Source organism: Acinonyx jubatus, chromosome C1 (genome assembly GCF_027475565.1).
Source record: "Acinonyx jubatus isolate Ajub_Pintada_27869175 chromosome C1, VMU_Ajub_asm_v1.0, whole genome shotgun sequence".
Lineage (NCBI taxonomy): Eukaryota > Metazoa > Chordata > Mammalia > Carnivora > Felidae > Acinonyx > Acinonyx jubatus.
Window position 1 is genome coordinate 62,452,067 of NC_069381.1, and position 13,974 is coordinate 62,466,040.

The 13,974-nt window shown below is 33.0% G+C and overlaps 1 protein-coding gene across 1 annotated transcript in view; it reads left to right on the forward strand.

Moving 5' to 3' along the window:
* The window catches only part of MSH4 (mutS homolog 4), a 91,261-nt gene extending 77,991 nt beyond the window's left edge, over positions 1–13,270 (forward strand). The window contains exons 18-20 of the mRNA XM_027058844.2: positions 1,657–1,831; positions 3,518–3,606; positions 8,206–13,270. Of these exons, the coding sequence (XP_026914645.1) occupies positions 1,657–1,831; positions 3,518–3,606; positions 8,206–8,397 (456 nt within the window). The 3' untranslated portion in view covers positions 8,398–13,270. The remainder of the gene's footprint in view (positions 1–1,656; positions 1,832–3,517; positions 3,607–8,205) is intronic.
* Positions 13,271–13,974: the final 704 nt, after the last annotated feature.

Genomic DNA, 13,974 nt, shown 5'->3' on the forward strand with positions numbered 1-13,974 from the left:
ATGTGTATATATAATCTACAAATTATATGTACATATATATATATAAAATCTTTATGCAGTATTGATATACACACTTACATAGTAGAAGATACATGTATTTCCTGTTGGTTCTGTTTCCTGAGAGAACAGTAATTATAGTATCCATTTCTGAGATATTATGTAACAGCTGAAAATAATGCTTTTACTAATATTTTGAATACCTGTCTTAGTTTGGGCTGCTATAGACAACAGAAATTTATTTTTCACAGTTCTGGAAAGTAGAATGTTGAGATCAGGGTTCTGTATGGTAGGGAGAACCTTTTTTCCAGGTTGTAGACTGTCAAGTTCTTATTGTGTCCTTGCATGGTAGAGAGGGCAAAAGAGCTCTCTGGGGTGACTTTTAAAACAGCACTGATCTTATTCATGAGGGCTCTACCCTCACAACCTCCTGCCAAAGGCTCCACCTCCTAACACCATCACACTGGAAGTTATGATTTCAACATTTGAATTTGAGAGGGGACACAGACATTTAGTCCATAATAATATCCTTTACCAGTATAAATAACTTAGTAAAAATATAATTATTGCTGTTTACTTTTAAGGTGCTTAGAAGTAATTATTATTTTCTAAGTTACTATAATAGGTTGGTTTGATAAATAAATTTTGAAGATAAATAAACAAACATGTTCCTTAGCTTCTAGTTTACTGGGTTTCTAAATATTTTCCTGTTGCTTTATAAATTAGGTTTGTTTTATGCCTCTTTTGATTTAGTAGTTGAGTTTTTTCATTTTTCTGTCATAAACCTCTTGAAACCCCTTTTACATGGTTGATGCCGTTTGCCAGCCAAATATTTTCTTTTTAATGTCTTAACATTTTATTTTTCCAGTAATCACATATTTATAGTTTTCCATGGGTAATATCTTAACATAACCAATTATTCATATCTCTAGTTTAGTAATTCAGGGCTGAAAACCATGTGCTGGTTGTAAGTCACTTGAACCATCTGCCTCAGTATCACTTAAATACTTCTGGCAAATAGAGTTTCCTGGGATTCCACATTACACCTACTGATTGAGAATTTGGGGGAGACAAGTACCAAGAATTTGCATCTTTAATTAGCTCCCCAAGGGGTTACTAAAGTTTGAGAATCATTGTCTTAAGCATTATTCTCAATCTTTTCTTTCTTTCCTATAAGTACCTAACTCAAACACAGTACAAATCTAAAAATGCAAAACCTTTGTAATTTTGAATACCTAAGACAAACCATTGATTCCACTTTCCAAAAAATAGTTATATGGAGGGAAGCTACTTTTAAAGTAAAGTTTTTTCAAAGTTGAGAGAAATGGTATGATTTTGTTTGTAGATTACTTTTCTAATAAATGATTACTTCACTTAACAGCTTTATTTCTGATAAACTTTGTCTTTTCAATATCTTCAGATATTTTTTTAGGATCTTATTTTTAGATTTGTTGTCTTTCCTGTATTGTAACATTCACAAAATGTGTAAACATAATAAACATGTTTCTTTCATTGAATATAAATTTGCAAAACATTTTGAAATGAATTGACCATTATTAGTTTCATCTCTGCATCTCTGCCAAGCTACTTGGAAAATCAAACTAATTTTTTTTTCTAGTTCATTTTGAAAATACTGATATTTGTTGTTACATATTCTAGGCATTTACACTGTTTGCTACACATTTCCTGGAACTATGTCATATAGAGGTCCTGTATCCTAATGTGGAAAACATGCATTTTGAAGTTCAGCATGTAAAGAACACCTCAAGAAATAAAGAAGCAATCTTGTATACCTACAAACTGTCTAGGGGACTCACAGAAGAAAAAAATTATGGTATTGCATATAGAAAGTATATCTATATAATATCTATTTATTGAAACACTACATATTCTCATAATTCTCCCCTTTACTTAGCTGTCAATGTAAGCAACTTTTCCTGTCATTCTTTTGGGCACTTACATTCTCTCAGACTATATTTTCTATGTCAAGCTCACATTATATACATATCAAGCTTATATTTAAACTTGTATTAATCAGTACCTATGTAGAATTACAACACATGAAAGCCTCATTTTTCTATTCTTAGAAAAATGTAATGTAGCCTATATTTGCAAGTTATAAATGAATTGAAGATTGTGTATTTCTTACACACTTTTTCAGTAACATCTGTTTTCTTCAGATGCAGGGAACTTGATAATTAAATCTAAAGTCTTAAAAGAGAATGTATTATTACCAAACCATATGATATTTATAAACTTGATTAGATATTTTCTATCTAAAACATTATGTGACATGCGTAAAATATCATGGATTCAGAAAATTTTCAATTGACCTATACATATAAAGTTTCTAAAATTGTTTTGTTTTGTTTTATTTTATTTTATTTATTTTATTTATTTTATTTTATTTTGTTTTATTTTATTTTATTTTATTTTATTTTATTTTATTTTATTTTATTTTATTTTATTTTATTTTATGAGAGAGAAAGTGCATGCATGTGATTGGGGGACAGGCAGAGAGATTGGGAAAGAGAATCTTAAGCAGCATGAGCACCCAACAGGAGCCCAATATGGGCTCATTCTCACAACTTTGAGATCATGATCTGACACAAAATCAGGAGTCTGATGCTTAACCGACAAAGCCATCCAGGCATCTCCCTAAAATTATTTTAGCTGTGAATGTGATCTTTGTGAGGGGGGGTAAAAGGCATCTTTGTTTTGCTATTTGAAATGGGAAGTCACCTGCATAACTTAGTTTATATCAGATATTTTTACAGGCCTTAATTTCATCTATTAAAATGGAGATAATTATATATATATAGGGCCTATGAAGATTAAAGGAATTATCAAATATGAACTGCTTAACATAATGCCCAGGAATTAGTAACTTCTCAGTAAATGTGTTAGTGTTGTTTCTATTGCCTCTTAAGTAGTATATTCAGTAAACTATTAGCACACAGTAAAAGGTTTATGTGGCACTTATACAATAAAATTAAGCTCAGGGAACAGGAGAATACTAGATTGTACTTTGAATTTACATGAAGACTAGTCATCTACAGTTATATCTTCTGAGAAATCTCTCTCTCTTAATGATCTGCTAAAAAGGTGAACATTCAGCTGTAGGGTTATCTCTGTGACTAGGATTATCTCTTATCCCCTGCAAAGCTCTATCCTTTGATCTTCTATTAACCAACTGCATTTGTGGTTGGAATTCCAATGTTATTATTCAGTTTTTTAATTATCCCTTTTGTTTTCCCTATCATGTTTTCCTGGGTATCTCAGAAGTATGTTGAAAAAAAGTGAACCTCTACTTTGTCATATTTCCCAGACAACTAATTATATCCTAAAATTGGGAAATTGTCATTCAGAACTTTGGAAAACTCAGTTTTGAGAATTGTTAAGTAGTTCAGAAATGCCTACAGAATGGAAGGTTAAAGCTGTGAAGAAAAGATTATTACTGCTCAAAATAAACATAATACCCACAGTAACAATATTGAAATCCCATTGTACGTAATTTTAGGATTAAAAGCTGCAGAGGTGTCATCACTCCCACCATCAATTGTCTTGGATGCCAAAGAAATCACAACTCAAATTACTGGACAAATTTTGGTAAGAAACTTTTTAGCAATAAGAATTGGTTTTCAAATATTTAATAATTAATAACTAAAAAATGTAAAAAGTCTAATCCTAAGTAAGTTGAACCCTTTTTATTTCCCACAACTTTTTTGGTTTGGTCTATTTCAACCTTTCCCAGCAGACCAATTAATAAGATAGTAGACAAAAATTAAACAGGTCGGTCCCTATTATACTTATTGCTACACTAACTTTATGATGAGAAAATAAATCTGTATAAAATAAGTGTTAAAAATCACTATGCACCACACTTTCATATCTTCTTAAATAGTTTTTAATACTCTTTTATCTTTTAACTATATAAGCTGTATAACTCATCATGAAGCAGTTAGGTCTTTCTAACATAAGATATATGATAAAGGTGTTATTTTTTTCACATTTTTACAGCTGAAGTTCGCAGAGGTTTTGCTAGGAAGCAATAGATTCAACACTGAACTTATATGTATTATTTCAAATTTGGAAATCTTTTTTTTTTTTAAGTCAAGTTGCTATATGCTTTAAGAATGCATTGTGTTCCATAAACTAAAAGCTAGGTACATTATGAAATTTTCTTCAGTAGTAACAGTTTCCTTTGTCTTTTGTTCTTTCTTAACCTTTCAATTTTTATTGCATTCCTTCAGTCTCTTGAGCTCCTAGACTGTCTTTATGACCTTACTTGCCTAATCCCTCATTTGAATCCCTTCAGCAATTTTGACAGTGTTGTACTTCTGAAGACCTCTCATTACCTAGTTCCTCAGACTTCATCTTGCCAAATTCCAATTATGACAGGTCTTCTCCAGTTGCCTTATAGGCTTTGGCTTTCCTAATAATGATGCTCTAAATATATTCAAGACAAGCTAATTTTATCTACTGTAAATTCAGATATTCTACCTTTAGTTCAATATTATACTGGATAGTTTTTACCCCTTTTTTTTATTGATCCCTGTAGAGTTTCTTTACCTTAACTCTTTGAAAACATTTCTACTCTTCCTAAACCCTCAATATCCTCATTGTGTACAGAAAATCTACCTGTGCTTTTTTTTTTTAAGTTTATTTATTTATTTTGAGAGAGAGAGCATGCAGGGGAGGGGCAGAGAGAGAGGGAGAGAGAGAATCCCAAGTAGGCTTACTGTTGGCAAAGCTTGCAGAGCCAGATGCGGGGCTTGAACCCACGAACTGTGAGATCATGACCTGAGCCAAAATCAAGAGTCAGATACTTAACCAACTGAGCCACCCAGACATCCCCCCCCACTTTTTTTTTTTTTAAGTTTATTTCACCTCCTATGCTTTTTGAGAGCCTTGAGGTTATCTTGATGAGACCTTGAACTTTTTCTCCTTAAAAACTCTGTTTTGGAATTTGTTTTTTACCTAGTTCTCTTCCTTTCTATCTTAGAGGAAGAGATTACCTTTCAACTTATTTGAAGTTAACTTTTCTACCTTCTTTCCATCTCCAGTAATATAACTTCATCAGTTTCCTTTCTTCTCTCTTTTTTTTTTAAGATTTTATTTTTTACATAATATCTACACCCAATATGGGACTCCAACTCACAACCCCAAGATCAAGAGTTGCATGCTATACTGACTGAACCCGTCAGGTGCCCCACTTAAAAAAAATTATTTTACTTTTTTAAAGTAATCTCTACATCCAATGTGGGGCTCGAGTTTACAACCCTGAGATTAAGAGTTATATGCTCTACCAACTGAGCCAGCCAGGCACCCCTTGTTTCTTTTGTTTTCTTTGTATCCTTAGTGTTTGTTCACTGGCTTTTCTTTTTTCTTATGAATATGCGTAGGTTTTTTCCTAAGAAATCTTTCTCTTTTACCTTACTTCTCAAATGATATTTCTCTTCTTTGTACTGCCAACTTCTTAAGAGTAATAGCTATGTGCTTCTTCCATTTTCCACTTGCAAACTGGATCTTGTCATCATTCCACTGAAACTTTCTTTTAAATACCAACTGATGATAAATTCTTCCAACCTTTTTTTCACTTCTCATCTTCCCTGGTCTTTCTGTGGTATTTTACACTATCCTTCTTTCACTTTTCATAATTCTTCCCTGTCTTAGCCACTGGGGAACTGTCATCTCTTGGATATCTTCATTCTCCTACCTCTGGTTACCCCTTCTTTCCTTCCTATACCAGTGCTTTAAAAAAAATTTAATGTTTATTTATTTTTGAAAAAGAGACAGAGTGTGAGTGGGAGAAGGGCAGAGACAGAGGAAGACACAGAATCCAAAGCAGGCTCCGGATTCTGAGCTGTCAGCACAGAGCCGGATGCAGGGCTCTAACCCAGGAACTGTGAGATCATGACCTGGGCCTAAGTCAGACGCTTAACTGACTGAGCCATCCAGGCGCCCCACCGGTGCTTTTATCATTCCACTTATTAAATGGAATTGTTCCTAAGATTTTGCCCTTCTTTCTTTGTTTAAAACTGTGTTCTTGGTGAGCTCATCTTTTCCTCAACTTCTGTTTTCACTTCTTTTTGACTTTGAATCTATATATTTTCTTATTTCTTCTTGAAATCTCAATTTATGTTTTCACTCTTTAATAGGACCATAATTAAATATATCATCTGAAAAATCTTCTCATCTCTTTACTTCCAAATCTCCCAGTGACCCATTAGGATCATCTATGAATCCTTAATCACCTCTCGGTAAGGACCGTGCAGTAGATTCTCTCTCTTTTCCAGTCTATCCTTCTTCTACCAGATTGACTCCTAAGCATAGCTTTTATCATGTTTCCCTGTTCAGAAGCTTTTGGTTGTTTCTTACCAAATAAAAGTCAAACTGCTTAGCCTAGTGTTAAAAGTCTTCTATGATTATTTCTCAAAATATATAGTCTTAGACTTACCTATGTCAGAGGGCACCTGGGTGGCTCAGTCAGTTAAGGTTCTGGCCCTTGATTTCAGTTCAGATGATGATCTTCCGGTTGTGTGATCAAGCCTCCTCCTATTGGACTCCACACTGGGGATGAAGCCTGCTGAAGATTCTCTCTCTTTCTTCCTTGCATGTGTGCAAGCTCCCACTCTCTCAAATAAATAAATAGATAGATAAATATCTAAAAAAAGAATTACCTTCATCAGAATCACCCACGGTGCTGGGAATCATCTTAGATTTTCAAGGATTTCCTGTGGCTTGGGAATTTACATTTTTAAGCAGTCTTCAAATGATTCTTCAACACACTAAAGTTTGTTAATTACTGCTTTGTGATCTCCCTTTTTTAACTTCCCCAACCCTACATAACATTTCTCAGTTTAACTATAGCATACATTTCTGCCACATTGAGTTACTTGTCATTCCATCATTCTGACCTGTGTATCGGGATTTTTAACATATCTGCTCTAGCTGTTTCCTCTATCCAGAATGCACTTCCTTCTACATTTTTCTATCAAGACTCTTTCCAAATATTCCATCCTATTTAAACTTTTCTTAACCTGAGCTGGAAATGAGTTCTCTTTCCTCTGAGAATTTTTGTATCTCTTTCATGAGACTTATCATAATTTCTTAAAGCAGTTGCTTATGAATATGTCTCTTTCACTATAATAATATGTCTCTTTAATTGAGCTTCTTGAGTTCCATTGTCATGTCAGGTAGACATTTTTGTATCCCCCATGACATTAACATGAGGTTTGGGACCTGGAATATAGAGGATAATAGATATTCAGTAACTGTTTGTTATTTAAATAGTAAACTGATAGTTGATCATTCAGTGTATCATATAGATGGGTGAATAAATGATAATCTTATTCTACCTTATGGAGTTTTATTCTATTAGAGTGAACAAAGAAAAATACCTTGAATTCCTTGCTATTGAAAAAGAGTTGGGGGATTTTATTTCTCTTAGTGAAGGGAAATTCGCTGACTTGCCAATAACAGTTTAAGATTGAAAATGCTGATTCTTCTATCTAGCTCAGGAAACCAGGTGAATGAAGAATTTTCTAGCTGTACTCACAACCCTGAACTAGTTCTCAAAGACTGAATATCTAAAGGCTTTGTAAAGTACTAGAAGATTCCTGTTTTAAACATTGTTTCTTGAGTATTTCTTAAGTATAGTTTAAGAATTAAGGCATAATTTCAAGCAGCTATTTATGGTGCTTATTTTCAACATGTAATTTACCCCTCAAGCAGTATTTTGTCTTAGGCTCTAGCAGTTTCCATATATGAAATCTCTTGAGGGACAGGTAATTTACTGATGACCCATTCTGTCCACCAGTTTATCTGCTGGGGAATTAAGATAGGAGATAGCAGAGTAGTACTCTTGGGTGACATTTAAAATGAATGCTGCATAGCAATGAGCAGTTATGTTGAGTGAGAAATTTGACCTATTTAGCAGAATTTTTTTCATTCAGAAGTGATTTTCAAAAATAAGAATCTGTCATAAAGTAGTAAATACTCATGAAAAAGTTAATTTTTTCAAAACAATATTTCTTTATTTTTTCTGGTATATTTTTTACTAGTTGGATGGAATTGACTTATCCAAAGGAATTAGTTACCTTTGAGTTCTGTATTTCTATGAAGGAAAAGAGAAAATCGCCAGAATTTTAAAATAAAGTCATAGTGACAATATTTTAATTTTTATCTATATTTTTTCAAAAACAGCAAAACCAAAGAAGTACCCCTGAGATGGAAAGACAGAGAGCTGTGTACCATCTAGCCACTAGACTTGTTCAAACTGCTCGAAACTCTCAATTGGATCCAGACAGTTTGCGAACATATTTAAGTAATCTCAAAAAGAAGTATGAAACAGATTTTCTCAGGGCTGAACAATTTTCAGGAAAGACTGAAGAATAATAACAATTCACATCATGTACTAATGAAATAATATATCTTAATATGAGGAAACTAGGATTCATTTTTCTCAAGAGCAAGAGAAAATATTTGCTAAATTTTATATTTTAATGGAAAATTACATTATATTAACCTTAGAATTATCATCTATGTATTCTGTGTAAGAAAATATTTGTTATAACTTAACATATTGGAACCATTTAAAGGACTGATTTTTATGTTAGAAGAACGTCAATGTGACATTTTTTTCTCATTTGTGAAAATTCATGTTGTTATGTCTTAACTGTATTTATACTTACAAGTTATGCTTTAAATGCTATTATAAATACCTTAGTTTAAAAAAAACACTTTTTTCAGTCTGGAAACTTATGTGAGTTCTTTTATGCTCTCTTCTGAAGCAGTAAGACCCTATGGCTCAATAATTTCTTAATTAGTACCCCCCAAATTCCAACACTGGATGCTTCTGAAGTTTGTTAGGATAATATTGGGAATTTTAAAGTATTCTTTTTGACCGTTCTGAATAGGTCTAAAGGGTGAAAAGAAACAAACAGATATTTTGTAATGCAGAGAATGGTTTTGGAAGGAGTCACCATCACCCACCCTTTCAGTTTTCCAAATACCAGGCATTTGATTTTGTTTTCCAAGTTTTCATTTTTGGCCATCTTTTTTAGGTGAGTAACCAAAGCAGCATAAAGGTAATATTGGTTCATTTGCCTCAGGGAGCATTTTATAGAATATAAAATTTATAGAATATAATTTTATAGAATAAAATTTTATAGAATGTAAAAATTTATAGCATTTTTCCAGAGCATGTGGCTTACACCACTACTTCAGAGTTTACCAGATCATTCTTGTTTCCTAAATGGACAAAAGTAGACAGAAGACCAGCTGTTGTTCAGTAACTGTAAAGAGTAGGGCTGTTGTCTTTTCAAATACCTTATTTCTACAATTCCATCTCACTAGATGACTGACTTACATAATCCCATCCCAAAAGCCCAAGATAGGGAGATTATTCTTTTCTTAGACAATGAAGTATCTGGAATTCAGGGCATACATTCAATAAACTGCAGAATTCATAGTGATTTAGCCCAAAAAATATATTTACAGACTGGTTAGGGCCCTATTTTTTGTCAATGTGTGCATATTTTATACAATTTAATATTTTTGACTTTATTAAATTTTAAGCATTCTAAGTACATACTAGCAGCGAGATATTGAAAAAGTTATAATTTGGTTGGCATACATGCTTGTTTGAAATGTAATTGTAAATTAGTGTTAGTATTTAAATTTGATACATGTTAAACATCCCATTAGACTACTTATATTACCTATTGTCATGTTTTAGAGAGTACCACAATATTTTAATTTGACCATTAACCATTGTTTTAATTCAGTCTTTGAAATGAATTCTATTTTATGCAGTCATTCCTAAAAGCAGTTAGATAATTTAGGCTTGCAGCAAATTACTAAAAGGTACTGAGGATGACAAGGGCGTGGCACATGGTCTGAGAAGAAAAGGGAAGTAATAATAAAAGGCAGAAAGGGAGCAGGCAGTAGGATAAAAAACAGGCAAGCAGAGACAAGTACAGAGTATAAAATATGCAGAATATCATTTCCTTAAATGTATTAATTTCCCTTTAGATTTAACCCCAATATTAGATTCCACCAGACTTTTACGAAATTTTTCATGATTTAGATCTTTTGCTAAAGAAACTGTAGCCAACTGATTAATCCCTTTTATTTTATTTTAGGTTTAGAACACTGAAATAAAAATAGGTTTATATCTTCTTAAAATTAAATTACTTTTTCTTCAGTCGTTTTGTGTGTAGCTGAGACATACAAAACAAATTAAATGAAGATATAATTATTATATTATGGTACTATAGAATAGAAGTGAGTACTAGGGAGACCATCCATTCTTTAATTTTAAGGTCTATTTGCTTTTTTCTTCAGTAACTTTTCACTTTGCCTTTCTCTAAAATTATAGATCATTATCTCATAATCAAGCTTTTTAAGATAAATGTTCATAACGTTGTAGCAAACTCCTTTAATTTCCGCCTCAAAGCCATTCTTTTAGTCTGTCCTACCTTTCTCCTCACATAAAGCAGTCTCTTTCAAGTCTAGGGTTAAAGGATGTAGAGTAGAAGAAAATGGCAGCTTATCCTCGTGCCTGGGAGTCATGCATTTATTTTTAAATTTACATACAGTAAAGTTAACTCTTTTTTGCATAAAGTTATATGAATTTTAGCATATTTATGGCTTCATGAAATCACTACCATGATCAGTTTCTTCATCAAATACTGAACAATTCCTTCACCTTCACATCATTCCCTTAGTATTGTCCTTTTGTTGTCAAATCCTTCCCTGACCCCTGACTTTAACCCAGCAATCACTGGAAATTAAGCATTCCATCCCAGTAGTTTTGTTTTTTCCTTAATGTCCAACAAATGGAATCCTATAGGATGGAACTTTTTGAGACTGGCTACTTTTGCCCAGCATAATGCATTTTAGAATTTGTCCATGTTGTTGTGCTCTTTTATTGCTGACTACTATTTCATTATTTATATGTGCCATAGTTTTACCTGTACACTCATTGAAGGACAGTTGGGTTCCCAGTTTTTGGCAATTATGAATTAAACTGTTAAAAAACATTCATGTATAGATTCTTGTGTTAGTGTTGTTTTAATTTACATAGGTTAAATAGGAGTAGAATATGTGTTTAACTTCATAAGAGTTCCCCAAACTGATTTCTAAAGTGGCTGTTCCATTTTGCATTCCCATCAGCTAAGGATGAGAATGTCCCACATGTTCTGTAGCACTTGGTTTTATCAGTTTTTTTTTTAATTTTAGTCATTCCAATAGGTATGTAATTAGATACCTGAGTATCTAGGTGAGTAATATAGGTGAGTAATTAGATTTTAAAGCTATTCTGATAATTCTTTAGCAAGCAAAAACTAGTCTGACCTTTTTAACCAAATTAAATCACTATTTTATATGCTAGTGTTAAAAAAATATTCAAATGTTAATAGTGTATATGTAGTATGAACTTCCTTTGTGCATATTTATGAGCTTAAAATATGCTCAATTATAATTAAATGTACTTTAGTTAAGTGTATAAATTCAATCCTGTAATGCATTTGTACCTCATAGGAATGAAAATGGAAGGAAAGGGAAAACAAATGATCTGGTTATATTGCTACTTTGCTATTTCCATTCTATTCTTTAGAAGTTTAAATCACACAGTTGGTTAGCTATAGGATCAGAATGAATACTCTTTTCCTATAAATTGTCAAAATTTTGATAGTCCCCAGATTGCAAGTAGACAGTGAAAACAGCTACTAAGTGCCATAATCTACTAGAATGGATCCTAAAATACACAGTGATGAGGTGGGAAACAGATTTTAATTGTCAAGAACTATTAAGATATAACTGTGTATGGTAATGGATGGTAACTAGACTAACAGAATAACTCTGTCATATACCAGAAACTAATATAATGTTATATGTCAATTACACCTTGATTACAAAGAAAAGAACTGTGAAGGGTCTGAGATTTTTACCTTACTTACAAAGTAGCAGTTTAGCTTCTGACAATTTTGTGTTTGCTGTCAGAAGACAAAAGATTTTTGGCTCAGAAACAAAAGACTTTATTCTAATGGCACATGATGCAGCATGAGCTTCATGTTTGTGTTGGTTCCAGGTATCCCCATCTTCTAAGACATGAAGTGGTCTGGTTAGATATGTACACAGGGGATTTATACTATGGCTGAGAAACTCCAAGCTAGGGAAACTCTTTTATAATGAGCTTCTAGCAAACCTGCTCAACCTTTTTTTTCCAGAGGAAGACATTACCTTTGTTATACTAGACACTGAGCAAACCTGCCTCTGTTCAGAGAGAGACGCTGTCTCTATCTTCCAAGGGTGTTTATTACACACACATCCATAAAAAGGTAGTCAAGTATAAGGCAGGTAATACCTCTGCTCATAAGACAGGCAGAAACATGAGAGACCCATGGAGAATTGTCTCCCAGTTTTCTTCTGTGTGTTGCAGCAGTTTGACCACATAGTTATACAGAGAAAAGTCTAGTATCCTCCACACTCAAAAATAGATAAGCTAAAAAATATTGCAGAATACATTTATTTTTTAAAGTTAAATTTCTTTGTAACCAAAGAACATACAGATTTAATTAATATTTTCGTTCTGACATCATATTGGATAAAAATTATTCTTTGCTTTCTTTATACCAAATTCCATATAGTTTGGGGGTGGGTGAAATGGGTAAATGTAGTAAAAAGGTACAAATTTCCAAGTATAAAATAAATAAGTCCTGGGGATGTAATATATAGAATGGTGACTATGGTTAATAATTATTGCATATTTGAAAGTGGCTGAGAGTAGATCTTAAGTGTTCTCATCACAAGAAAAAAAATTGTAACTATGTATCATGATGAATGTTAACTAGACTTATTATGGTGACCATTTTGCGATATATCCATATATTGAATCATGTTATATACCTGAAAGTAATCTAATGTTATATGTCAATTATATCTCAATTAATAATATACTACTGGTATAGTATTTAGAAGTATCACATACCAAACACCAAAGCTCAATATTGTTATTTGAGTCTAGTTATTTCTAAATATTACACATTTCTATCATCTTGTTCCTGACCCCCACCCTTTATTGGCTAATTCTTCACCTCGTATTTTTTGTGACAAAAAAGGAATCATAGCTTAATTTCCTTGACTATTCCCTACTACCAAGCACAATATTTTATTTGCAAAGGAATTTAATAAATACTTGTTGATAGGAATGCACAATATAAAATATTACCTAGCTTAGAAGATACTAAGCACAGAAGCTTCAGAATATTAATATGACCAAAATTTCCATAGATAACAAGAATGATTTTTTTTTTAATGTTTATTTATTTTAGACAGAGACAGAGTGCAAGCAGGGAAGGGGCAGAGAGAGAGGGAGACACAGAATCGGAAGCAGTCTCCAGGCTCTGAGCTGTCGGCACTGAGCCCGACGTGGGGCTCAAACTCACGAACTGTGAGATCATGACCTGAGCTGAAGTCGGACGCTCAACCGACTGAGCCACCCAGGCACCCCACAAGAATGATTTTTAAGAACAGATTAAAAAGGTAAATCTAAAATATAACAAAAAACATATAATTTGTTCCACTATATAGAAAGGTAGAGCCATATATTGATTTAAAGTTGATTTATTTAGGGTGTCATGTGAAATTATATTTATAAAGAGTGTGAATGGGGGAAAAGGGAAGAGAAAAAAGGGGGGTGAGAGAGACAAAGAGAGAGAGAGGGAGAGAATCCCAAGCAGGCTTCACGCCCTGTGCGGAGGCCAAATTGGGGCTCGATCCCATGTCTCTGGGATCCTAACCTGAGCCAAAATCATGAGTCAGATGCTCAACCGATTGAGCCACCCAGGCACCCCAAAATTCTATTTCCTTTTTTTTAAATGTCCATTTATTTTTGAGACAGAGAGTGCAAGCAAGGAGGGGCAAAGAGAGGGAAATAGAGGATCAGAAGCAGGCTCTGTGCTGACAGTA